The sequence below is a fragment of the Artibeus jamaicensis genome, unplaced genomic scaffold (assembly GCF_021234435.1).
Source record: "Artibeus jamaicensis isolate MK-2021 breed Jamaican fruit bat unplaced genomic scaffold, CSHL_Jam_final contig_511, whole genome shotgun sequence".
NCBI classification, from domain to species: Eukaryota; Metazoa; Chordata; class Mammalia; order Chiroptera; family Phyllostomidae; genus Artibeus; species Artibeus jamaicensis.
In genome coordinates this window covers 594,218-622,094 of record NW_026521866.1, presented here as the reverse complement: position 1 = coordinate 622,094, position 27,877 = coordinate 594,218, and the positions used below count along the sequence as shown (strand labels likewise).

Sequence of the window (27,877 nt, the reverse complement as noted above, 5' to 3'; positions counted from 1 at the left end):
TGCTTCCACAGTGGTCTTTCAAAAATAACATATCTAAAAATACAAGTTTCTTAATTTCTACATTATTTTCTATAGCCCATAGGATAATTCCAGAGGTATTTAGTATGGAACACAGTGATTTCTGCAGTTTTTCATTCTTGTCATCTGTCATTTCCTCCTCTTAGCCATGGTAAACTCATTGCTATTTTCTAAATGTTATGCTTTCTCTATCATCCTTGCCGTTGCATATTTTGTTTCTTCTTTCTGAAAATTTTCTTTTCCTTAGGGTCATAAACATTTATTGGTTCTTCTAAACACAATCTATATTAGTTCCGTTAAAGCCTTTTAATTTCAACTCCCGTCTCTACATTCTGTGTTCATTGTGCATACTTCTGCATTTACAATTCTGTCTGGTAGTTATTTCCTTGTAAGTTTTTTTTATTTGCTTCTAATTTCTAATATCACAAGCAAGATCTGCAGCTCACTGTCACATATGAATCCTTAATACCCATTTCTGGTTCCTAGTATGTGCTCAATACATACTTGTTAAATTAGTCTAATGAAATGTAGGGGATAAACATTTACATAATGGATGGCAGTGATCAGTGATCAGTGGTCTTTAGGAACGTGTACTGTCTGTCCTTATCAAGTAAGTCATAACTCCGTAAGGGAGGAGAGCTAGAAAGCTAAAAGAACTGGAAGAAATAAAAAAAGACACTTGAGTGGATTCTTACGTATTTTGTGACATAGTAAATAAGATCTTTTGTGATGCCGTGTAGAGGGTTTTTTCTTTTTTATGTAAGCAAGCAGGTTATAATTCTTAGCTTTTCAACATGTCCTTGGAGCAGAATGGAAGTACCAAAATCCTAAAAATCAGATAACTTTAAAAATGCGTGTGTCTTAAAATGCATTATAGGATTTTATCTTCCTACTGTTTTTTAGTTCTTTATTAAATTATTGCAATTGTCATGGTATTGTACAATCCCAGGATTCTTAAATGTTATCTTCACCAACTAATATCAATGCTTTAATATCTGGACTTAGGCTTAATAGATGTTTACATCTCTGAACATAGAACAATTGATGGGAAAAAAAGCATTATCAATAATTTATATAAACTACTCAATATGTATGGATGATTTATAATTTTTAATATTTAGCTTATCTAAATGCTTTATGTAGTATTTGTCATTGATTATTTTCAGTAATTTTTATACTTTCATTTTTCCCCCCAAATGAAACAATAAAAGGATCAGAGATCAAGAAGTCCCAGAGGATGCACAAATCAGGCCAGAGGATATATCTTCAGATCCCAATATCAGTAATTCCAGTGTCAATCTGGAAAACACCATGGAAGAACATGCCGACACTACTAGGAAGCCTCTGGGTGAAATAAATGTTCCAATGGACAGTTCTTTACTTTGTACTTTGTCCTCAGACTCTCATCAGGAAGCAGCTAGTAATGAGAATGATAAAAAATCTGGTAACTACAAATCTACATTACGGCCAGAGGTTGGTGCCAGTTCACAACATTCTGCTCTCTTAGATCAGGAATTATACAACTCATTCCATTTCTGGAGGACTCCTCTTCCTGAAATTGATCTAGATATAGAGCTAGAGCAGGGCTCTGGGAATGCACTCAACCCAGAGAGACCAGAAGAAACACCTGAAATAACCATACCAGGTTCTTCAAACATCACTATGGCCACCAGAAAGGAACTTGAAGAAATGATAGAAAATCTAGAGCCACATATTGATGATCCAGATGTTAGAGGTATGAAAAATTCAATCAAGTTCTTTTTGCTAAATTCGATATAAAATGTTATTTTCTGACCTTTTTCCCCCAGGAAAACTGCCTTATTAAATATAAATTTAATGCCTTGTCTTGATAAATATATGATTTTTAGAAAATATCACTTAGAGATAAGCTCATCACTATGTTCCTAACTGTCATATGTACAGGATTGTTGATTTACGAATCTCTGAAATTTTCACACTCATTCAAACAGTGTTTTACATTTACAATTTTAATCTTGTCATGCTTTAACTGTTTTGCTCTGGGTCTTTTCAGCTTTTTTGATAAACAGCAATGGATGCAGTGTTTTTCAAGGAAGGACCATGGTTTACTAAATAGGCAAAAGAAACCAATTTTCCTGTGGAATATGATGTGTTTTAAGAGCCATAGATGCCTGTAAGGGTTGATCAGATTACTTTTCAGTTCTGACTCTTTTCCATTGGGTTACACATGTGTATTGCCTAGATTCTTTCATTATGAAAGAAGGTTGTTCTGTATTCAAATCAAAAGTTGCCTTTTATTAAGTGGAATATGTTGTAAGTGTGTGGGAAATGACATGTTCAGAAGCAGTCCCCATTGTTCTGCTGGCTGGCACTTGGAAAGTGGTGAAAATCCTGGGGCTAGGACCTGATGCAGATGTTATCTTTCTGCTCCTTTGAAGATTAAGGTCTTCCTAATGACTATTTCATAACTTTATTCAGTGAAATGTGAGGTACTATTTAAAACAAAAATAATTTGACAAATTTTATAATTAGAAGCCTTTAGAATTAGTATCATTTTGTAGAATTTTTTTGGCCTTTTTCTAAATGCTAAAATTTATAAATACTGGTTTGCTCAGTATTAGTAAACATCCATTTTTAAAGCAGATAAAAATTGCTTCCAGCCAGGATGGAGGCGTAGGTAGATACACTTTGCCCCCTTGCACAACCAAAAGAAGGACAACAAATTTAAAAACAAAAAATTACCAGAACTACCAGAAAATCAAACTGCATGGAAGTCCAACAACCAAGGAGTTAAAGAAGAAACATTCATCCAGACCAGTAGGAGGGGTAGAGATGGGCAGCTGAGGTGGAGAAGACTCAAGGAAAGGTGGCAGCTAGAGGACCAGAGCAGGTGGTCCCATATTTGCATACAGATAAACCAGGAGGAACAACTGGGGAGTGAGACAGATTGTGCAACCCAGGGTTCCAGTGTGGGGAAATAAAGCCTAAAAACCCTGGCTGCTTCAGAACATGTGGGAGTTGCAGTGATTGGAGGAACTCCCAGCCTCACAGGAGAATTCTTTGGAGAGACCCCACAGGGTCCTAGAATGTACACAAACCCATCCACCTGGGAATCAGCACCAGAAGGGCCCAGTTTGCTAGTAGTGGCAGAGGAAGTGACTGGAAACCAACAGAGAGCTAAGTGAGTGGCATTGTTCCCTCTCAAACCCCTCTCCCCACATATAGCACCACAAGGCAGCAGTGGGGGTTGCCCTGCCCTGGCAAATACCTAAGGCTCTGGTCCCTTACTACATAACAGGCACTCCAAGTCAAAAAAAAAAACAAAAAAAAAACCCAGCCCAAGTGAAAGAACAGATTAAAGCACTAGAAAAAATACAACTAAGCAATGAAGAGATAGCCAGCCTATCAGACGCACAGTTCAAAACACTGGTAATCAGGATGCTCTCAGAAATGGTTGAGTATGGTCACAAAATGGAACAGTGAAGGCTATGTGAAGTGAAATCAAGGAAAATGTATAGGGAACCAACAGTGATGATAAGGAAACCTGGATTCAAATCAACTGTTTGGAGCAGAAGGAAGAAAATACTCAAGCAGAAAAGAATGAAGAAACAAGAATTTTAAAAAATGAGGAGAGGCTTAGGGACAACCTTAAACATTCCAACATTGAAATCATAGGGGTGCCAGAAGGAGAAGAGGAAGAGCAAGAAATCGAAAACTTCTTTGAAAAAATACCGAAGGAGAACTTCCCCAATCTGGCAAAGGAAGTAAGACTTCCAGGAAGGTCAAGAAGCTCAGAGAGTCCCAAAGAAGCTGCACCCAAGGAAGCACACACCAAGGCACATCATAAGTACATTACCCAAGATGAAAGATGAGACAGTCTTAAAAGCAGCAAGAGCAAAGGAGACAGATAACCTACAAAGGAGTTCCCATAAGGCTGTCAGCTGATTTCTCAAAAGAAATCTTGCTTACAAGCAAGAAGGGGCTAGAGAGAAATATTTGAAGTCATGAAAGGGATGGACCTATATCCAAGATTACCTTATCCAGCAAAACTGTCATTTAGAATGGAAGTCAAATAAACTGCTTCCCAGATAAGGTCAAGTTAAAGAAATTCATCTTCACCAAGCCCTTATTCTAAGAAATGTTAAAGGGGCTGACTTATCTAAGAAAAAGAAGGTGATCAAAAATACAACAGTAAAATGACAGGTAACTCAAAACTATCAAAAACTGAACCTAAAACAAAAACAAAGGAAGCAAGTAACTAGAACAGAAACAGAATCACAGAAATGGAGATCACATGGAAGATTATCAAGCAGGGATCGGGGAGGGAGAGGGAAGAATGGGGGGAAGGTAGAGGGAATAAGAACCACAAATGGTAAATACAAAATAGACAGGGGGAGGTTAAGAATAGTATAGGAAATGGAGAAACCAAAGAACTTACATGTGTGAACCTCGGACATGAACTAAGGTGGTGGAATGACTGCAGGTCAGAGGGGAATAAAGGGGAGAAAAAAAGGAGACAATGGAATAGCATAATTAATAAAGTATTTTTCAAAAGAAAATAAAAACTCATTGTTTAAAAAAGCTAAATACAAAATATAGTAGATAAAGCGATAACCTTCATTATCCCTCAAAACATACAAAACCTTGTGTTCAGACTTTAAAAGCTGCATTAATGTCAGTTAAATTAGCAGTTTACTTTATTTGCCTTTAATTTATCATGATTTTTAAAAGAATTTCCTGTTACAATTTTACATTTGGAGAAAAATGATTTGATGAAAAGCAGATTTCATATTCTCGATTGTTGAAAGTTAATTTAACTGTCAGATAGTTTCATTTTTTTAAGGCTTATTGGGACATAATCAGTAAAATTTAGCCTCAAAGGACAGTTCTGTGAGATCTGACAAACATATAGTTGTGGGTAACCAGCACCACAGTCAAGATACAGAACAGTTCCATCCCCCCAGAGCATTTCCTTTTCCCCTTTACAGTCAATCCTTTTTTCCCCGCCCAGCTTCTAGCAACCTCTCATCTGTTTTACGTCCCCATGATCTTGCTTGCTGCTGAATACCACATACATAGAATCAAGCCATGATAAACCTTTTTGAGTCTCACTTTTGTCACTTAGCACTATATTTCAGACTTGTCCTTGTTTTATATATCAGTAGTTCATTCTTTTTTATTATATTCTGAAACCAGGGCAAGAGCAGAGGAATGAGTATTTTCAGTAGCAGATCCTATTTTTATCTCTCATGGTAGGTTTCTTTTTTTAATCCTCATCCAAGGACGCACTTACTGATTTTAGAGGGGAAGGGAGGGGGAGAGAGAGAAACATCAATGTGGGAGAGAAATATCAATAAGTTGCCTCTCGTATGTGCCCCAAATGGGGACCAAACCCTCAGCCTAGGCATGTGCCCTGACCAGGAATCAAACCCATGACCCTTTGGTTTACAGATGACACTTTAGCCAATAGAACCACGGCAGCCAAGGTTTATGGTAGGAAAACTCTTAGAGTTTCACTTTCTTTGTTTACTCCTCAGTTGTGGCTTCTGTTATTTACTTATTTTGTACCCCACTGAACCAGCCACATTTTTTATTTTATGACAACTTGATCTAGCAAGTACCAAGGTTTTTGTTTTGTTCGACAAATTACAACATTCATCAAAATCTTGCCTTCATTAGTCTTTCTCCGTCCTTCCACTCTCTGTCACCCAGGATGAGGAGGATGGAGAGACAGAATTACACTTAAAACTAAAGATGTTCATAGATGAGGATAGTCAGTGTGGTTTTTTTTAAGATTTTATTTATTTATGTTTAGAGAGAAGGGAAGGGATGGGAAAAGAGAGAAATGTCAGTGTGGTACAGAAACATTGATAGGTTGCCTTTCACATGCTCTGAACTGGGGACCTGGCCCACAACCCAGGCATATACCTTGACTGGGAATCGAACTGGTGACCTTTACGTTTGTGGGATGATGCCCAACTCACTAAACTATAGCAGTCAGGATGAGGATAGTCAATTATGCATAAATTTTTGTCTTTACAATTTTTAGCTTTTTGTTTTAAATTTTATTTTTATAACCTTAAGTTCTATTCAGTTGATCAAACTTCAGTAACTTTCATACTTTGTTTTTCTTACATTTCAGTTTTATGGAAAAAGGCTTTAAACCTGTTCTGGGAGCTTTCACTGTATTACAGTACCTTCTAGTTTCCTGACACACAGTAGGCCCTTAAAAATACTGAAATATTGAGCCCTGGGTGGTGTAGCTCAGTGGATTGAGCACGGGCCTGTGGACCAAAGGATCACAGTTCAATTCCCAGTCAGGGCACATGCCTGGGTTGCAGGCCACTTCCCAGCAGGGGATGCACAAGAAGCAACCCTGAGAGATAAATTTATATTTCTCTCGTGTTTCCTTCCCTTCCCCTCTAAAGATAAATAAAATCTTTTTAAAAATACTGAAATATTGAATAACTACTTTATTTTTTTAAATAAATAAGCTAAAAGTGACATGCATAGTTTGCTTTTTAAAAAGACCTACAGCCCTGGCTGGTGTGGCTCAGTTGGTTGGGTGTCATCTGCAGACCTGAAAGGTCATGGGTTAGATACCTGTCGGGGCACATGGCCAGGTTGTAGGTTCAGTCCCCTTTGGGGCATATACAAAAGGCAACCAGTTGATGTTTCTCACATCAATGTTTCTTCCCCTCTCTTCTCTCTAAACCCTCTCTCCCTTCCTCTTTCTGTAAAAGCAATGAAAAAATGTCCTCCAGTGAGGATAAAGAAATAGTAAAAACAAAAAGGCCTACATGTACATGTAAGTTTCAGTATATGACTGCATTTTCAGAAGATGGCTACTAATACTATGTTTGACTTAAAGTTGTATTGTAAAGTTATAACAATTGGGAGATTTTAACACAAATACCCTATTGTGAGTTAAATCACTTCTCTTTCTAATTTACCTCTTAAACCTGCTGTTTTTAATTCGTCATGCTGTTTTTCTCCATTAGGATAACTTTTGTAACATATCCATTGATTGATTGATTTAACATTATTTATTGAGCACCTCTATGTACCCGATACTCTCCTATGTGCTAAATATATAGCAGTAACAAACCAGACAAAAGTCCCAGCCTCACAGAGCACAGAAGGGTGAGACAGTCCATTAGCTGCCTGCTTGTTGAGTGTTCTACAGTGAAACGTAGGTGGGCAGTGTTGGGGATATTCTGCTTAGACTACAGAATTCTTTTTTTTAAATTATTTTAAAATATATTAATTATACCATTACAGTTCTATCCCCTGTCATTCCCCTCCTCCCTCACCATTCCCCCCTTTAGTTTATGACCACATGTCTCAAGTTCTTTAGATTCTATATTTCCCCTACTATTCTTGCCCTCCCCCCATCTATTTTCTACCTACCATCTGTGCTACTTATTTTCTGTACCTTCTCTCCCCTTCTCCTTCTCCCACTCCCCTGTTGCTAACCCTCCATGTGATCTCCATTTCTATGGTTCTGTTCCTGATCTAGCTGTCCTCTTAGTTTGCTTTTGTTTTAGGGGTGGTTGTTAATAACTGTGAGTTTGCTGTCCTTTCACTGTTCATCTCTTTTATCTTCTTTTTCTTAGGTTAGTCCCTTTAACATTTCATATAATAATGGCTTGGTGATGATGAACTCCTTGAATTTGATCTTATCTGAGAAGTACTTTATCTGCCCTTCCATTCTAAATGAAAGCTTTGCTGGATAGATCAATCTTGAATGTAGGTCTTTGGATTTCATGACTTGGAATACTTCTTTCCAACCCCTTCTTGCCTTGTAAGGTCTCTTTTGAGAAATCCGCTGACAGTCTGATGGGAACTCCTTTGTAGGTGACTGTCCCCTTATCTCTTGCTGCTTCTAGGATTCTCTCCTTCATTTTAATCTTGGCTAATGTAATGATGGTGTACCTTGGTGTATTCCTTCTTGGGTTCAACTTCTTTGGGACTCTCTGAGCTTCCTGGATTTCCTGGAAGTCTTTTGCCCTTGCCAGATTGGGGAAGTTCTCCTTTATTATTTGTTCAAATAAGTTTTCCACTCATGGCTGTTCCTCTTCCCCTTCTGGTACCCCTATAATTCGGATGTTGGAACATTTAAAGATGTCCTGGAGGTTCCTAAGCCTCTCCTCATTTTTTTGAATTCTTGTTTCTTCATCCTTTTCTGTTTGGTCATTTATTTTGCTCTTTCTGGTCCACTCCTTTGATTTGAGTCCTAGTTTCCTTTCCATTACTATTGGTTTCCTGTGCATTTCCATTCATTTCAATTAGTTTAGCCTTCATTTGTTCCTCTAATTTGTGACTAAAATCAACCAGTTCTGTGAGGATTCTGATCAGCAGTGTTTTGAACTGTGCATCTGAAAGTTTGGCTATTTCTTCATTGCTTAGATTTATTGGCTCTGGGGCTCTGAGTTGTTCTTGAGCCATGTTTTGATCTGTTCGTGCCTGTTAGGTATGAGGAGCAGAGCCTTAGGTGTTCACCAGGGCGGGGCCACCCAGGTCACTGGTTTGTGAAGCTGTATGTGAGGGTGGGGTAAGAGAGGGACAATGGCGGTTCCCTCTGCCGCTTTCTGCCGCTAGGGCCTGTGTGATCCTTTTTACTGCTCGCTCCTTCACTGGTTTATCTGCGTACAAATGTGTGACTGTCGTCAGCCCTCAGTGGGTCTACCGCCTTGCACCCTCAGTGGGTCCACCCGCTTCTCCACACCTGGGATCTGCCCATGTCTGTTGGCGCACCTGGGTCAGTCCGGTGGATCTTTCCTGCCCGACCCGGCTCTGCTGCTGGCTGTGCCCCTCTTACCGGTTTGGCTGAAGGTTTTGTTGTTGTCAGACTTCCGTGTAGTTCAATTTTCTGTGGTTTGGCTGCGTTTTTGTTGCTAAAACTTTGTTGTTTTTAAACTTGGTTGTGTGAGAAGGCGCAGTGCTTCCACCTACGCCTCCATCTTGGCGGAAGTCTGGATAGACTTGATAGAATTCTTAAGCGGAAGTCTTGATAGAATTCTTAAGCATTTGATTTTTATTGACATCTGAGGGCGTGTTTAATCCTTGTTAATTTCATAGTTAATTGGAAATTTACTATGCCTTAATTTCCTATAGTGTTAGATGGTGTATCAAGTTTTTAAAGAGATACAATTTAGTTTCAGATGCTTTTTCTTTTCTAATCTGCGATTGTGGGTGGTCATTTTCTTCAAATTGTCGGGAAATGTCTACATTTTTAAAAGTAGAACTTTAAGACAAAATAGAAACTAAATTTTGATCAGGGACCAAACTAGTTATGTTGCAAGTATAAATTTTTTCTTGACAGTTGGGCAGTGAGATCTGAGAGGCACTGTCCAGAGAAACTCTTGCAAGGTGACCTTCAGCTTTTGCAGGTCTTGGGGCTACCTGTTCTTTCCGTGGTCACTGATGGGTGGCACATGTCATGGAGGGGAAAGCAAGACTTGGGTTTTTTTTTTTTTTTAATTTTAAGACAGCCTTTGTTTCACAGTTTAACTCCTGCCTTCTTGCATTGATTTTTGTGTGTGTGTGGAATTTGGCCAAAAACTTAGTTTCCCAGACTATAATGAAATACTTCTTTTCAAAAAAAGAAAGCCCTTCTGAGTTAGAAATAGATACTACACGAAAGGCCAAAAGGAAGTGGTAAAATATGAAGAAGGTGTAAGAGATCCTCTTTCCCAAAATACTTTGGGAATATGAGGTGTTTCTGTCTTTGTCCAGGACAGTTTCAGATCCCTGGCATTTGGGATTGCCAGCTGAGTCAGGGATGGGTTTGAGCAGTGCCCATGTAGGATGAGTGGTGCCGGCTTGATTCCCCACAACCAGGTTCATAGATTACAAAAGGAAAAATGGCCCAAGCTCATGAAATACAGATTTCTTTCCAGTTTAGGCTCAGTGGAAGAATTGGGCCCTTTTGAGAGTCATGGTCAGAAAAATCATATTGTTCACTGACTAAAATCAATAAATGTAGGAATTTGTGACTAACCACCAATAAAGTTTGTGGGAAAGGTAGAGATTATAAAGGTCTAGCTCTGCTGTACCAGCTATTTCAGGTAAGGGGTAAATTCCACTTCAAGGTGGACCCTGTTTCTGAGAACAAATTACTACAGCTATGTTTTTTCACAAGCCTGTGGTTAAATGAGCTTTGGTTCCTGGGATTAGTTAGATTATAAAAAAATGGAGATCTGGATAAAGATCCAAGTGTTTAGTTTTTTTAAAATGTGTTGTGGTGGTATATCCTACTAAAATTTCAGCACTAGCCGAGTGTTAGATTCCACCTCATTCTCTGATGGAGAATTTAAGCATCATGTTTCCTAAGGAGTCAGCATTAGTCTGTGTCTTCATGATCTTTATATCATTTTTTTGAAGAAACTAATTTCAAAGTGTTATTCATTTAAACTTTTATGAATGTACAAACCTAAAGATGAATCTTAATATAGTTCATTTAGAGATAAAGGATCTACATGAGGCATTTTCTGTGAAAGACTCTAATTTGTTACTTCCTAGGGAACACAAGATATATTACGGATATCTATCTCTTTATTTCTCTCTCTCTTTCTCCCTCTCTTAGACACCCCCCCCCCATGAATTTTATGTGGGACAAAACATTTTAACCTTTATGTGTTGTACAGTGTACTTTAATACTATTTTTACTTTGTTTTGGAAACTTAAAAGATTCCAGAAAGGGGAGGTAAAGTAATTAAAAGGATTAGAACACAATGCAGCTGAAATTCTCAAAAGAATGAGTATATGTTTTATGAGTAACTTCATGATTAAACACCGTAGTTTGTGTACTTAATTTAGCAAATAATGACCTAATAAACCAGAACCTCATCATATATGTTTCCTGTAACCCTATTGCCAGCTACTTCATATACTTAAACTAGAGTTTTATAAATGTACCAGCATAGTAGTAGGTTATCTTAATTAAATGGGACACACTTTCTAATCTTTGTACTAAATAAATTCAAACTTAAATTTTATAAATTGTTGTATTTTTTAGTATCCAGGTGGATTGTTACCTGAAGTAATGCTAACAATATTTTTTGTTAAATTTCACATTTGTGGGGAAAGGAAGAATGGCTTATCTCAGTTTTGAGTCACTTTTATGAAGAGGTATAACTCAAAACATAGACAGTGCTACTTACCAGATTTAAGAACTTGGTAAGTTGTCAGTTTGGTTTGCTGCAAGCAACACAGTGCTCATTTGGGATCCCTATGTTTGGGACAAGTCACTGATTTAATTTTCAAAAAGAATTAGAAAGAGAAAATAAACTGGAAAAAGATATTAGATGTTTAAATGTTAACTGCAACAAAAATCTTTGTAATTACAATTGTTTTATGTTGGCAGGGTTTGTAAAGTGACTGCTCTTCTGCTAAAATAGCTTAGTAAGTAAGTCTTATAAGTTCAATTCATACACTACCAAAACATAGTTAACTCACACTGAAATTGACTCCTTTTAATAAACTGGAGGTACCTCCAAAACTAGATAGCATTTCTCTTTTCATACTAACGCAGAATAATGTATAGTAGTGTATAAATATTTTTAATCTTACAGAAGCATATTAGTTTTCTACTTTTTTCTCTCTTGAAGAACTAATGATTTACTATGGTAGAGTTTATTTTCCAGCTTTTTGGTGGCAGTGTCAAAAAGTGTACATTTCATTGATAATATATAATGCAAATGGAGAGCAAACTTTGAAGCACATTGTAATTCTCCCACTTACTATCCTTTCCCTATTCTGCCTATAGCACAAGTGGATGTGCTGTCTGCCGCACTGCGCGCTTCCAGCCTGGATGCTCGCGAAGAGGCCAGTGATGCAGAGAAGAAAAGTGATGTGCAAGATGATCTGGGCATCAATGAACTGCCAAACTGTAAAATAAATCATGATGCCTCTGTGCCTTTAATCAGCGATGCTGTTGAGGTAACAAACTCAATAAAGTGTTTATCAAGTGAGAGCAGTTTGAAACAGAAGTGTTTCACTGGGGATTAATGGTAGCTAATCACTTTCTAGTTAGTACATTCTGTTTGTTGCTGATTTTCTCAGCTCTCCCTTTTGCGTAAAGTAAAAGTAATTGTCACCACATCCTATCTTTGTGACATTAGTATTATGTTCAATGCTTGGAAAAGTAAATCCTAATCCTGTCTACATGACCATTTTAGTTAGTAGCCTCAATGTTAATGTAGCTCACTGCAGTGAAATAGTCTTACTGGAAACAAAGCCCTTTATCAAGAATAATTAACTTTTTCCTTTTCTTTTTGGAGAGGTGCTTTGTTTCTGATCGGACCATTTCACTGCAGCAAGCAACACAGTATTCTGAGCAGAAGATCGGGACTTGAGGCCATGTTGCGGAGGGCCAGTGGCATTATCTGGACTCTGGAGTGTGAGGGTGGGTACTGTTACTAGCATCATCTTCACTGTATACTTGGAGCTGTTCTGTATGATCCTTCCTTAATTTTCTACCACATTCCACCAAGCCAGCATTATTTGTTATCAGTATTTCTGACCCCTTGTTTCAATAAACAGGGAGAAGAAATATACCACTGAATGCCAGAATCAAATGGTCACAGATCAGAGTAGCTTGAATGAAAAGCCAAGGAAAGAGTGCCTATAAGCATATACTGGGGATGGCAAGAGGGTTTTTAGACCTTTAGTGAATTTCTGTTTTGTTTTTTCTTGGTGACATCTATTATATTAGAAATTTTATATAATATTGGTGATTCAGAATGAAACCCTGACCACTAATTACCATTAGTGATTTGAATACTCTGATATCTCTGCATTTTGGAAGGTGTTTTGCTTTATTTGGGGTGTTTCTTTACTGTTAAAAAGGTACATGTATGAAATGAGAAATAGCCGAGACTAGCAACAGTAGGAGAATAATTACATATGATATCTCAAGGCTTTTAAAACAGTTGACTGAGAGCACCCTCTCTCTGTGTGCTGTTTTATAAATAAACTAATTTTAGACATTTGGGCCATTTCAAAATTACTTCCAAATTTTTAATTATTTTTATTCTGAAATTCTTTTTCATACCTATGGCATCCTATTCAGCGAGTTTAAGGCAAGGGAAGTTCTTGTGAGGCCTTATGTGTATTTATAAACTTTTAAAAGCATGAAAAATTTATATGTATTTATATCTTTGGCAGTCTCAAATGGTAAGTAACTTAGTAAGGTAGTTTAAATGAAGGAAACTTGTTAGATGGTTCAATTTTTTAAGTAAATATTTTTTCCTAACAGAATATGGAGACCGCCCTTCGTTATATTCATAATGATTCAGACTTGAGCACCAGTAGTAGTTTTAGCCCTGATGAGGAAAGGAGATCTAAAGTACAAGTAAGTGACCAAAACTGCTTTATTTCGTGAGTCTGTTGTTAAATCCTCTTTTATAGCAACTTCTCACTGAATTTTGTCCTTTTTTATAATCAGTTTTAAAAATTAAGACTAGTGCCCTGGCTGGTGTGACTCAGTGGATTAGTAAGCACTGGTCTACAAATCCAACGTTCACTGGTTCCCAGTCAGGACACATGTCTGGGTTGAGAGCCCGGTCCCCAGTTGTGGTGTGTGAGAAGCAGCCACACATTAATGTTTCTCTCCCCTTCTTTTCTTTCTCCCTTTCCCTCTCTCTAAAAATAAATAAAATCTTTTTAAAAAATTAAGACCAGTATATTATGCTTTCAACAAGGAAATTCAAATAGTAGAATAAAATAGCAAAAATCTTCCTCTTTTTACACCTGTTATCCCATTCTTTATGCAGAGTAACCACAGATCATAGTTACTTCTGTATATCTTCATGAGTTTATTGTGAATATATAAAACTATTGTAGGTATATGTGCACCCCTTTTTGTTTTCCAAAGACAAATAGAATTATACCATTATACTAATGTATTTTATCATGCCTTAGTAGCCAAGAATTCTAGAATAAGATGCAGCTCAATTTTAGAGATGAAAATAAGGGAAAAAAAGGTTCAATATAGTGCCATCAGTGACAAGTTGCACTCCAATTTCAGAGATTTTAAATGTGGGAAAATATGCTTAAGAAATCATCACAACATGATAGCTTGTGATAGTTCTCCCTGCCTGGAAGAGCTTTCCATATGAGCACATAAGGACTCCCTCCCCCAACAGCAGTACGGCATCTGCACGGTCTGGTGTCTTACTCCATTAGAAGGTGCCGGAACTCCAGATGTTCCTTACATGCCGTTTAGTTTTGTTGTCATATTGTAAGCAGTGTTACATTCATCGTGATTATGCATGTTGTTTGCCTCTGGGACTATATTATTATTAGTGGATTTCCTAGGTCAAATGGTATATGCTCTTTATTTTCATTGCTTCTATTTATTAAAAATGGAGTTATAGTCTTGAAATGTTCATAGTTTTTTAAAATATGCTTTCACCACTTATATCAGATACATAGTTTCAAGTCAGTACATACACAACGTCTCATTCTTTTAATGAATTTATTTCCATTTTAATTTATTTTTTGAAAGTAGATACTAAGTTTTGATAGTTCAAAATTCAATAGTTACAAAGGCATTCAGTGATTTTTTTTCTCTGTTTTTCCTATACCATCTATTTTGCTTCCTCCCAAAGGCAACCAATTCCAGCTTTCTTTGGTATAGTCTTTTCTAAAGCTGTATTATATACTCATAACCAAGATTGTATACACATTCGTTTTTGTCACATTTATACAAGTGGTTAAGTGTATATATGCTTTAAATTTTTATAGATAATTGCTAAATTTCCATCTGAATGCAGGTGGTGGGTTTTTTTCTAATACATGTTGTTAATAGTGCACAGAAGTACCTATAACCATATTCACTAGGTTAATCAACTTTCATAATCTTCACTAACATTGAAAGGTACTGGTCATATATATTTTTAATCCTCACCTGAGAATATGTTTATTGATTTTAGAGAGAGGGGAAGGGGAAAAGAGAAATACCGATTTGAAAGAGAAACATTGATCAGTTGCCTCCTGTACACACCCTGACTGGGGACCAAACCCACAACCTTTTGGTGTACAGGACAGTGCTCCTGGCCTGCGTCTGGCTGTATTTTAATGTGTCTTTTAAATTTAAAAATCAATTCTGATTGTCCTTCAAGCTGTCTTCTGTTTTAAGATCTTACTCATTGTTTTTCTATTAGAGTTGTTGTTTTTTTTAATATATTCAATTTCCCCTCAGCATGTTTTTCTTTTCAGTTATTAGGTAACTGAAAATTTCAGATTGGTTTTTCTCTGCTATTTCAGATGCTATGTTAAACTCATATATTTAAAAATAAGTTTACCCAATCTAATTTATATCTACACTGCTCAGATTGCATCACTGTCCTGTTTCTCCCATCATAGGACGTTGTGCCTCAGGCTCTATTGGACCAGTACTTGTCTATGACTGACCCCTCTCGTGCACAGACAGTGGACACTGAAATTGCTAAGCACTGTGCATATAGCCTCCCAGGAGTGGCCCTGACCCTGGGCAGGCAGAACTGGCACTGCCTAAGAGAGACTTATGAGACTCTGGCATCAGACATGCAGGTGAGTAAAATAGTCAAGGCATTAACAGAATGCACACATAGAAGGCACAGTGCTTTGCCTTTCAATACCTAGTAGAATTTCTGTTCATGTTCTAGAAAGTTCCAGAGAGCTGTCTTTTTATATGGTCCAAGTTTCACAATTTTGCAATTTCTTTTTTATCTGAAATACTAAAAATGATCACACTTAACATGTCTGAGCTCCTAATTTATAAATGTGCTATTGTGTAAAATTAGTTCTTAAGAATATAGTATTTCGTTTTCTCCCTAGAAACAGTGTTATAAATGCTCCTAATAGTTTAAAATCTTCATAGAACTGTAGTATTATCATTGGCATAACTGAGTTTTGAGCTTGTGAGTGACTTTGAGCTTGTGGGAGAAGGTTAATGAATGTGGGGGTGTGCTCCTCCCTGTACCAAACACCATTGCACCCTCCAAAAGAGCCCAGAATGTGAAACATTGACCCTCAGCCATTTGTCTGGATATCTTTGACTTTTGTCATTCTTTTCCTAGGCTTTGTTGACTTAATTTCCTCTGCCATTAGGTATAATTTCCTTATACGAAATTTTTGCCTGCCTTCCACAAAACCTATTCCTTCAGTGAAACTCATTTCCGTTTTTAAGAAAGCAGTCTAGTTAGACTAATTTATACTGAGAAATGAGTGATTTTCCCTGAGTTTCCAAGGAATCAGTGCTGTCAACTCAGCAAGTTAAAAGTGGAAAGTGATCTTGTGATACCGTAGCTGACATGCATCCTCTGACCTGTAAGGCCAGGAAACCAGGGTCCCTGCAGAGTGAATTCATCCCATGCTCACACACTTCTGTGTGGGATGGGCTGGTTTATGTGTACACTGATGCTTAAGAATGTTGGATTTAGTTTCTCCCTAGAAAGGCCATTTCCACAGAGTGCTTTATGTTTTTTAGTACTAGTTTTCCATCCATATCCCACAGAATTCTGAGTTCTTGTGAGGCAAGTGCCGTGGGCTCTGGTGAACAGGAAGGCTCTGGGTGGACAGAATTCAGGCCTCCTGTCTCCCCCTCCATCAAAACATCCCTGCCTTTATCTGTTTAATATGCTGACCATGGATAGAAATTTTTTTCAAAAACTGGTTCTAAGATTTGGGGTGGTTAAAACCTTTGCTCCAAGCAATTTCTCAGCAGGTAAAATTTCAAACTAAGTAACAGTAAAAAATTTTAAATTGAGGTAACATGAAGAAAAAGATGTTTTTAAATTAGTTTCCTGTAAATGCAAGGCATTTCTCTTTTTTTTCAATTATTTATTTATTGTTAGAGGGGAAGGGAAGGAGGAAGAGTGGGAGAGAAACGTCAATGTGTGGTTGCCTCTCATGCGTCCCCCACTGGGAACTGGCCTGCAACCCAGGCATGTGCCCTGACTGGGAATCGAACCAGCGACCCTTTGCTTCATAGGTCCATGCTCAATCCACTGAGCTGCGCCAGCCAGGGCAAGACATTTCTTTATTTAATTATTATTTTTTAATCCTTGCACAAGGTTATGTGAGGTTGTTTCATTGATTTTAGAGAGCAGGGTGGGGAGAAGGAGAAAGAGAGGAGAGAACCATTGGTGTGACAGAGAAACATCAATTGGTTGGTTGCCTCCCCTACACACCCCGACTGCGGATTGATGCTCCAATTAACTGAGCTGCCCAGCCAGGGTGAGGATTTCTTTATAGTTTTGTTTTCAGGGCAGTCCACAAAGGATTTTTCTATTCTTATATTTCTTTAATTGCCAGTTCCTTAAAAACTCGTTTTTGTTGTTTTTCTAAATCTGTAGTAGGCTGCACAAGAATTGGAAGGGGAACAGTAACAAGAGGATGATACTATCCAGGCTTTGGTCAGTGTGGGACATCAGTAAATCGGGCATCCACTGTTCGGAAAACTAGAAAGAACTATGCCATAATAATTTCCAAACTTTTTTTCTTCATAAATGAAAGGGAGATGATACATATTGTGCAGGGATTTAAATATTTTTTGCCAGTTTTTGATGCATAGTAGCTACTTAAAACTTAGTATTATTATTTTTTTTTATTCTGATTTAATTTTTTGAGATTAATAGCATTGAGATGTTAATCAGCCATTATATACAGTACCCCTTCTTATCTATGGGAGCTACAATCCAAGACCCCCAGTGGATGCCTAAAGACACAGCTAGTATCAAACCCTGAAAATACTGTTTTTTCCTATGTATACATACCTAGGAGTAAGTCTAAGTTATAAATTAAGCACAGTAAGAGATTAATAACTAATAAAACAGAACAATTAAAACAGTATACTCTAATGAAAGTTATTTAAGTGTGATTTCTCTTTTCTAGCAAACTGGCATGAATTTCTTTCTCCTTCATAATTTCATGGATAGGAGATTCATTCTTACCATAGGTCTCAGCAGCTTCAGCATATGATATTTTTTGTCCTTAATAAGTCAGTAACTTTGACTTTAGCATGTCCAAATTACCAGCCAGCGTCACTGCTCTTGTGCTTTGGCACCATTACTAAGTAAAATCCTGATTACTTGAACACAAGCACTGCAATACCATGGTAGTCAGTATGATAATCAACATGACTTTTACTAATGGGCTGGGGGCACACTCAGCATGGGGAGGCTGACAAAGGGATGGATGGTTCATGTCCTGGGTGGGATGGAGCAGGATGGTGTGAGACTTCATTGTGCTGCTTAGAATGGTACTCAGTTTAAAACTTAAGGCATTATTTATTTCTGGAATTTTCTACTTAATATTTTAGGACCACAGTTGACCAGAACTGAGACCTTGGAAAGCAAAATTGCACATAAGGGGGAACTACTGTATTGTCTAAAAGTTAAAGTACTTTGTATTTAGATTACTAAAGCAATTATTTATATTTCTGCAGTGGAAAGTTCGAAGAACTTTAGCCTTCTCCATCCATGAGCTTGCAGTTATTCTTGGAGATCAGCTGACAGCTGCAGACCTGGTTCCAATTTTTAATGGCTTTTTAAAAGACCTCGATGAGGTCAGGATAGGTGTCCTTAAACACCTGCATGATTTTTTGAAGCTTCTTCATATTGATAAAAGAAGAGAATATCTTTATCAACTTCAGGAGTTTTTGGTGACAGATAATAGTAGAAATTGGCGCTTTCGAGCTGAACTGGCTGAGTAAGTTCTAACAGTTTATTAGAATATGTTTGGAGGGGTATATATTTACTTCATTTTTACCATTCCCTATATATGTTCATTACATTTTGTAGATCCAAGTTTCTTTCTGGTATCCTATTTCTTTAACATTTCTTTAACATTTCTTTAATGCAGTGAATTCTTTTAACTTTTCTTTTTAACTCTATTTCTCTTTTTTAAAATTTGTGGTAAAATACACATAACCAAAGTTACAATTGATAATGTTCAGTATATTCACAATATTATACAACCATTTAGCCCTGTGTTGTTCTAGAACATTTCATCATCTCAAAAGAAATCCTTCACCTCTCTCTGCCCCCAGCTCCTTGCCGTCATTAGTCTACTCTCAGTCTCTGGATTTGCCTATTCTGAGCATTTAATTTATTTTTTTTAAATAATATTTTGTTGATTATGCTATTACAGTTGTCCTGAATTTTCCCCCTTTGCCCCCCCTCCACCCAGTGCTCCTTACCCCCTCAGGCAATACTGTCACCATTGTTCATGTCCATGAGTCATGTGTATAAGTTCTTTGGCAACTCCATTTCCTATACTGTACTTGATATCTCCATGTCTACTCTGTACTTTTTAACCCCCTCACCTTCTTCACCCATGCTTTTCTCTTGCCACTTTTAGGAATCTCTCTTTATCTTGAACCTTTGACATTTTGATTATGATGTGTCTTGGAGTGGGCCTCTTTACATCCATCATAATTGGGATTCCTCTCTGTGCTTCCTGGACTTGCATGTCTATTTCCTTTGTCAAAATAGGGAAGTTTTCTTTCACTATTTTTTCAGGTAGATTTCCAATTTCTTGCTCTTTCTCTTCTCCTTCTGCAACCCCTATGATGTGAATGTTGGACCTCTTGAAGTTGTCCCCGACGCTGTTTATACTACGTTCATTTTTGGGATTTTTTTCTTCTTGTTCTGAGGGATGGTTTTTGCTTCCTTATGTCCCAAATCATTGATTTGATTCTTGGTTTTATCCACTCTCTTGTTGTTTCACTGTAAATTATTTTTTATTTCAATTAGTGTATCCTTCATTTCTGACTGGATCTTTTTTATGCTGCCGAGGTCCTCACTAAGTTCCTTGAACAGCCTTATAAGCAGTGTTTTGAACTCTGCATCTGATAGATTGCTTACCTCTATTTCATTTAGCTCTTTTTCTGGAGTCTCAGTCTGTTCTTTCATTTGGGCCATGTTTCTTTGTCTCCTCATTTTGGCAGCCTCCATGTGTGTGTTTGTGTGTATTAGGTAGAGCTGTTTAGACTCCGTGTTTTGGTAGTGTGGTCTAATGTAGTTAGGTGTCTTGTAGGCTGTGACTCAGCCTCTCCTATCACCCAAGCTGAGTATCACCTTAAGAGGTGCTGACTCTTAATGTGGGCTGAGTGCACCCTCCTCTTGTCGTTGAGCCTTGGTTGCTGTTGGCAGATCAATGGGAGGGATTTACTCAGGCCAGTCAGCTGCAAGGACTGGCTGTGACCACTGACCACCAACCTCTGCTCTCCATGGAGGATCGGTTGTGCAGGGGCAGGGTGGTAGTGCTCCAGCGTGGTCTGTAGCTGTCCACTGGGAGCGCTGGCCCTGGGTTTCCTGGGTGGTACATGCCAAGATCAGCCCCCCACACCTGTGTTTTGTGTGGGGCACACTGTCTGAGCTGTAAAGCAATCCGCGATGGCTGCTACTTATTCTGGGCATGGAGATTCCCAGGGGAAGCCAAGTTGTGAATCTAAGCTGACTGACACTATGGCTAACTGAAGCCAGCTGTTTTTTGTTTGATAGGATTTTAGGGGCCAAGACCAGCCATTCTTATGGAAAAGTAGCTTGGGTGGGCCCTAAATTTGGATGGGACAGAGCCTCTGGAGATCTCCCAGGTGGGTCAAACAGTGTTAACCAGGTTGATGGAGTTTCAGATATGGTAACAGTTTACTGGCTTTTTGGGGGTAGGATTTAGCAGTGGGACAATGCTCAACTGCTTGCCCTTATCCCAGACACGTTGGTCTCTCCCTGTATACCAGTGGTGCCTTTCAAGCTACTAGCAAGTGCTAGAATTCAGAGAGTGACTCTTAAGTAGGTGAGGCCATGTGTGGGTTCTTTAAGAGCAGCTGCTTGGGGCTCCAGAAGATTCTTCCACTGACTCAATCCCCAGTGGTTCTTGCAGCCAAAAGTTGTGGGGACTTATCTTCCCGGCACTGAGGGTCCTGGTATGGGTCTGGGACTCCTTGCTCCTGAGATATCTGCCCCGAATTTTTATCCCCATTGGTGTGGGATCAGCACATTCAGTGTCTGCTTCCCTCCTACCAGTCTTGGGTGGATGTGGTTTCTTTAATTCCATAGTTGTCAGATTTCTATTCAGCTTGATTTCTGACATTCCTGAATAATGGTGGTTCTGTATTTTAGTTGTAATTTTGATGTGGTTGTGTGAAGAGGTGAACATGTGTGCCTACATTGCCATCTTGATCAGAAGTATCATGAGCATTTTATATAAAGGGAATTATAATGTGACTTTGTGTCTGGCCTCATTTAGCATAATGTTTTTAACATTTATTCATGTTGTAATGCAGCATGTTTCAACACTTTATTGCTTTCTATGATTGAAGAATACTTTACTGCATGAATATACCAGTTATTAAAATCCATTCTTCCATTGGTGGCATTTGGGTTGTTTCTATCTTTTAACTCTTATGAGTATGGTGTCCTGAACATTCATGTACAAGTTTTTATTTGCACACCTGTTTTCAGTTTGTTTGATGTAGATTTGCTGTGTCATTGGTAATTCTTTGTTTAATTTGTTGAGGAACTGCCAAAGTATTTTCTACAGTGGCCAGATAGAATTGCAGGCCAGCAGTTTTTCTTTCAGTACATTAAAGATGTACTGCACTGAGTTCTAGCATGCCTTATATCCGACTAGAAGTGGACACACTTCTTCTCCATTAGTGTGGAGGGTTGAGTCCATCTAGCCTGGACTGAGCTAGATTTGGGTTCATTGTTGTTGTGGTTACCTTCAGTGCCCCATAAGCTGTAAGCTTCTGTCTGTGGGCTGCCTCTGCCTCTTGCTGAGGGTGAGGGTAAGAGTAAGAGCTGGAGTGCTGGTGGGCCTTTTCGTGTGTTAATAGCCCACCCTCAGCTCTCAGCTGCTCCCGCCCTCTGGGGAACACATGGGTCTTTTCTCTTGCCTCTCCCTTCCTTGTAGACTGTTTATAATGAGATAGGCTTGTTTAAAGATATGAAAGAATTGCTGTTGTTTTGGATTAGCTTCAGATTTTGGAGGCCCTGTGTGCCTGGGCTTTCTACAACAAGCTCAACAGGAGAAGAATTCTGCTTTGCGTCAATGTAGGGTCTTATCTTGAGCTTTGCTGCTCTTTTCCTTCGAAGAGATTTTTTCTTCTCTTCTACCTGAAGCTACAGTTTGTCTCCACTAGTAGCTTAAGGCTTTGCTTTGTATCAGAGAAGGGCCCAGGGGATTGCACAGGGTTTCATGCCCGTCCCCAACATCTGTCAGTTATTTTCTGCCTGTTAAGGGACTTCTCCAGTTTCCTTTCCTGACCCTCGACTTTCTCATGCACACCCAGGAGAGGCCTGTGAGGAAGTTTGCAGTGTCAGTAAATAGAGTCATTAAGTGTGCATTTCTCTTTGAGGATTTCAGTTTATGTATATATGCAGGTTCCTTTGTCATTGCTATGTTATCTATTTTGATGGTTATACAGCAGTCACCCCTTATCCTTAAAGGACATGTTCTAAGACTCACAGTGGATACCTGAACCTGTAACTGGGGAAACTGGGGCTCAGCCACTTGGTGCCTCCAATCTACATGACCCAATCAGTGTTGAAGGAAACAGGTTTTTATTAACAGGGTTTCAACCTTGGGGGTGCCGAGAGCACTCCTGCTCAGAGCCCTTCTCTCCCATAAGACCCAGAACTCTCCTTGCTTCCCAGAAAACTACAAGCCAAAACCATGCCCAGAAGTTCCCCATGTCCTAATTTGTCCTTAAGCTGCTCATGCAAACAGGTCTCCATCCTTTGGAATGTGCACTTGCAGGTTTCAGAGTCGCCATCCTCTCCTCTTGAAGCCACTCTCTCCATCAGGATCTGGGGTGCACTGCTTCCTGTCCCCATGTAGCAGTTCAGGAAACCATGTGCTGTGTTGCACTGTCCCAGCGTGGGACCCCACCTCCAGGAGTGGGCTCACATCCTCTGTGGGGTCTCAGTCCCTGGGAGGCCCCACAGCTCCTGATCCTACAAGCACTACTCTCCATGCAGGGAGCGGGGCCAGAAGCTCAGAACGTCCAAATGCTGAAAACCCAGGGGGAGAGAGCACTTACACCAAGCTCTAGAGCTCCTTACCAAAAGCCCCCATACCAAGAAGTGCCTTCTCTGTATGTCAGAGGCAGGAGTCTACAACTCAGCATCCCTGGTCACAGTCCAGGTCCAGGCATCTCTCCTGTGTCTGTGCTTGGCCCGGCAGGTTCTCGAAGCTCCGTCAGCTTTGCTGTCTTCTCCAGGCAGAACTCATGGCTGACTCCTGTGCAGTTTTCCTCTTCCTCCTCCTCCCCCTCTTCCTCATCATGAGTCTTTCCCTTCTCTGTGACCTACATCCTGCTTTTCCTATGGTGTGTTAGTGTCTGCCATTTTTCTCAACTCTCCAGTGTCTTTGACCATCTTTCAGCTGCCATCTTCAGTCAGGGCAAGAGTTCCCAGGGATGCACAGGCATCCAAGCTGGGCATGCTCCCCTCCCCTCCAGGTCAGAGTCACTGCACATTCTCACAGTCACGTGTGCAGTGCACCCTGGGCAAGTAGCCTTCTTCCCTTTAGGAAGGCACATGGCTATTAATTTTGCCTTTACTATGCAATGTGCCTTAAAACACCATATCTTCCACTGTTCTCTTCCCCCAATCCTGCCTGTAGGATTATCCGGGGACCCATGCTTTTCACCCCATTACGAAACCACAGATAGTACCAAACCCTACATATGTGCTATGTTTCATCCTGTATATACATATCTATGATAAAGTTTAAGTTATAAATTAGGCAGTTTCCCAGTTAGATTTGTTCTTACTAGAGATCTTAACAATCTTAGCAGTCAGGTTGTTGTTTTTTTTAAGTCAAGAACTTTCACCTTTTCACTTAAAGGAAGCACTTAATGCTTCTCTTTGGCGTATCCAAATTGCCAGTATTACTACTCTTGTGCTTTGGGACCATTATGAAGTAAATTTAGGGTTGCTTGGACACAATAAGCTCTGAGATACCATGATTGATGTTTGACCTGCTAGTCAGCTACCAAGTGACCAGCAGATAGGTAGCATGTACAGTGTAGAGATGCTAGACAAAGGAATATTTCAGTCCCAGGCAGGAAGAGATGAGGTAGCTTGAGATTTTATCACACTACTCAGAACAGTGTACAATTTAAAATTTATGAATTGCTTATTTCTAGAATTTTCCATTTAATATTTTTGGACCATGATTGACAATTGGTATCCAAGACCATGACCACAGTTCACTTTCTGCTGTTTACAGATGTACATGATCTCAAAATCTGAAAGGCAATAGTGTCATTTGTATTCAAGTGAATACCTTCATGAGAATTGTCACATCTTCTCAAATGAGCCTGGTGGATGCCATGAGTCTCCAGTTCTCATCAGCAATAATAGGAGCAGTTGTTAGAGGACCACTCACTTATCTTACCCCTAGTAAATGTATCATTTCCTTAGAAGCCACTTAGAGCCTTAATAAGCACACATTAGGCTACCTTAAACAGCTAGAACTTTATTATTTAGATAACTGATTGTAGGTGAAGGTTTCTTAGCACAGTCTAAGCTATGGGGAAAAAATGTGTTTTGTGTTAGGAAATGCTTTGCTCTGTCTGTCCCCGTGGACACAGACATACAGAGACTGAAGGTGATGGCGTGCATGAGAGACCAGGTAAATCACTAGTCTTTGCATATGTTCATCTTAGAAATAGTATCCAGTATTACAGATTATTCAGATGATCAACCTATTTTCATGTTGTTAAAATTTTTAACTTTTTCTAATTTATTTTTATAGACAACTGATCTTACTTCTAGAATTATATAGCCCCAGAGATGTTTATGACTATTTACGCCCCATTGCTCTGAATCTGTGTGCAGATAAAGTTTCGTCTGTTCGTTGGATTTCTTACAAGTTGGTATGTGTTAAAACTTTTACAATTTTAGATCAGCAAAGTATTTAATAAGATCACAAATTGAAGATATTCGTCACTTCTCCATATTCACTCTCCTAGGTCAGCGAGATGGTGAAGAAGCTGCACATGGCAACACCGCCAACGTTCGGAGTAGACCTCATCCATGAACTTGTGGAAAATTTTGGTAGATGTCCCAAGTGGTCTGGTCGTCAGGCCTTTGTCTTTGTCTGCCAGGTAAGCAGAGACGTGGCCATTTGTGGTACTTTTTTGTATGTAGAACTAGGTTTATTCTTTACTCCTTACCTCTCTCAACACACTCTTTCTTATTCTTTAAGGACAGAACTTTGCCACCTGATTGTTTATAGGATTCCGTCCCTCAGTTGGGTATCTCCCTGGTTCACCAAGTCCTCTGTGTAGCTCACTGAGCTGCTGGTGCATCTGCAGCAGTTCCCTAGAGCAGCAGTCCCCAGCCTTTTGGACACTAGGGGCCAGTTTCGTGGAAGACAATTTTTCCACGGACCAGGTTATAGGGGAAGGTTTGGGGATGATTCTAGTGCATTACATTCAAGCTTAGCTCCCACTCTGCCACCTGGTTCCTAACAGGCCAGGACATTGGGGACCCCTGGTCTAGAGGGCACTCAGGGGGTCTGGACCATAGCACAGGTGTGAAAATGAATGTGATCAGGAACACGTCAGGTCACTCCAATAACATGGAGCAGTTTAAAAACTAGATCTCAGTGGGGACTTAATTAGGACATTTGAGTTCCCAAGTGCCTGCAATATTGGTTTAAAAAGCAGTAACTAAAATCTGTAGCAGTTAGGTTGTTACTAAAAGACTTTGTTAGCTAGTATTATGGCTTACTTAGACTGAATTGGCAAATCTAAAGCAGTTACTGCTTTTCTCCAGACTGTCATTGAAGACGATTGCCTTCCAATGGACCAGTTTGCTGTGCACCTCATGCCGCATTTGCTAACCTTAGCAAATGATAGGGTTCCAAATGTTCGAGTGCTGCTTGCAAAGACCTTAAGACAGTCTCTACTAGAAAAAGGTAGGTACACGACTCATTCAGGAAAAGTGTCTGTGGCAGGAAGGAGATTCAGAGACTATGTGAATAGATAAGAATCTAAGCTATATAATACGTAAATAGAAAGAATATAATAGAAGAATGTATTGTAAGTTGTTCACAGTGGTTCTTTCGGTGAGAGGACACAGAAGATTGAAGGGTGAAGAAAGGGACTTTTAATTATTGCCCTTCTGCTCTTGGTGAGTCTTTTTATGACTTAAAGCTTAGTAGTTTGAAAATGGGGCATTCACTTATGACTGAAGAAATTACTGCTTGTGGAGCACTCCCCACACCCCTTGATCAGGGGTGTGTTTGTGTTTCCTCCTCTTCATTCATCAGGCAGAAGACAAATGCTCCATGTTATTTGCTTTGATGCAGATTATAAGCTCCTCAAGAGTCAGGCTTTTATTTATTGTAACCCCCCAAAATCCTTAATATCATTTGAATGTATGAACTTATGAATGAATCATAGAAAGAAGTCTTTAATGGACCGCAAAGGATATGAGTGAATGAATCGTTTTTGCTTTTCCTCCTTTAGAACTCATTTTAAAAAAATAGCAATTACAATAAAATGGCTAGAGAAGACTCTGGTTTTCCATTGTGTTTGGTATTTGGGAGTGTTCTTCCTTTTACTGAGCAAAGTAATAGCTATAACTAGTGTAGGTTTTAATGTATTTATTAGTTTCCATGCCATTGAACATTATGAGATATAGTCAGGGTACACCTTTCTTACATTTGGGGATCTTTTTGACATAACAGATCATTTTGAGTTATTGTTTATAATTCAGCACAGCTGTGTTTTTACTTGTAGAAAAATTGTATTTTATGACTAAGAACTTTGTGTACTTGTTAGCAAAACTGAGATGTTAGACTGTAATCTCACTTCTCTTTTCCAGACTATTTCCTAACCTCTGCCAGCTGTCATCAGGAAGCTGTAGAACAAACCATAATGGCTCTTCAGATGGATCGTGACAGTGATGTCAAGTACTTTGCAAGCATCCACCCTGCCAGTACCAAAATCTCTGAAGATGCCATGAGCACAGCTTCCTCAACCTACTAGAAAGCGTAAACCTCAGTGTCTTTCCTGCTTCCTCAGAAGCTGAGGTTCGACACATGCTCCACACGTGTGTGAGCTAGGACGCTTTGGGGAGGAAGAGAGACCTTCCTCTCTTGCAGGCTTAATTGCAGATGCAAGTTGCCTACATCGACACCAGGGATTTTAACAGTCAAGAGAAAGTACAGTAAACACTATTATCTTATCTTGACTTTAAGGGAAAATAATTTCTCAGAGGATTATAATTGTCACCGAGGCCTTAAATCTTCTGTCTTCCTGACTGAGTGAAACTTGAATTGGCAGAGCATTTTCCTTATGGAAGGGATGAGATTCCCAGAGACCTGTGTTCTTTCTCCTGGTTTTATTTAATGACTGATAGATGGAATCATAGCCAGAAGGTGGCTGTGAGCCAGGTTATGAAAGAGACATTCAGTATTAGCCCTTGCTTTTCCCATGCAGGCAAGGACCGGTGCGGTTCTGTGTTTAGCCGCCCGTCCAGCCGTAAGTGTGAATAGTTTTGATATGTATTAACAGAAAAGGAGATTTTAAAAATTTCTTCTAAGGGCTTGATGCTAACACTAAAGTAGAATATGATTTTAACTCATAAATGCAGCATATTGCTGTACACATTTACAGAACGTTTGCTGAGTTATCTATATGTCCTGAATTTTTTTTTTTCATGCTGGTCATGACCTGAATGAAATTAGCACATATACTGTACGTCAGGTGTTTTTAACTTGATCATGATCAGCTCTGAGGTGCAACTTTTTCTTCACATACTGTACATATCTGTGACCACTCTTAGGAGTGTTGCAGTCTTTAATCATGCTGTTTAAACTGTTGTGGCACAAGTTCTCTTGTCCAATAAAATTTATTAAGATCTGTATA

At 39.0% G+C, this 27,877-nt stretch overlaps 1 protein-coding gene across 4 annotated transcripts in view; it reads left to right on the top strand.

Moving 5' to 3' along the window:
- PPP4R1 (protein phosphatase 4 regulatory subunit 1) overlaps window positions 1–27,877 on the top strand; it is a 72,213-nt gene extending 44,336 nt beyond the window's left edge. For all 4 annotated transcript variants that reach the window (XM_053668823.1, XM_037154076.2, XM_053668824.1 and 1 more), the window contains 9 exons: window positions 1,230–1,753; window positions 11,768–11,940; window positions 13,259–13,354; window positions 15,370–15,555; window positions 18,434–18,696; window positions 24,754–24,874; window positions 24,971–25,105; window positions 25,779–25,920; window positions 26,832–27,877. In XM_053668823.1, coding sequence (XP_053524798.1) covers window positions 1,230–1,753; window positions 11,768–11,940; window positions 13,259–13,354; window positions 15,370–15,555; window positions 18,434–18,696; window positions 24,754–24,874; window positions 24,971–25,105; window positions 25,779–25,920; window positions 26,832–26,995 — 1,804 coding nt within the window. In that variant the 3' untranslated portion in view covers window positions 26,996–27,877. The remainder of the gene's footprint in view (window positions 1–1,229; window positions 1,754–11,767; window positions 11,941–13,258; window positions 13,355–15,369; window positions 15,556–18,433; window positions 18,697–24,753; window positions 24,875–24,970; window positions 25,106–25,778; window positions 25,921–26,831) is intronic.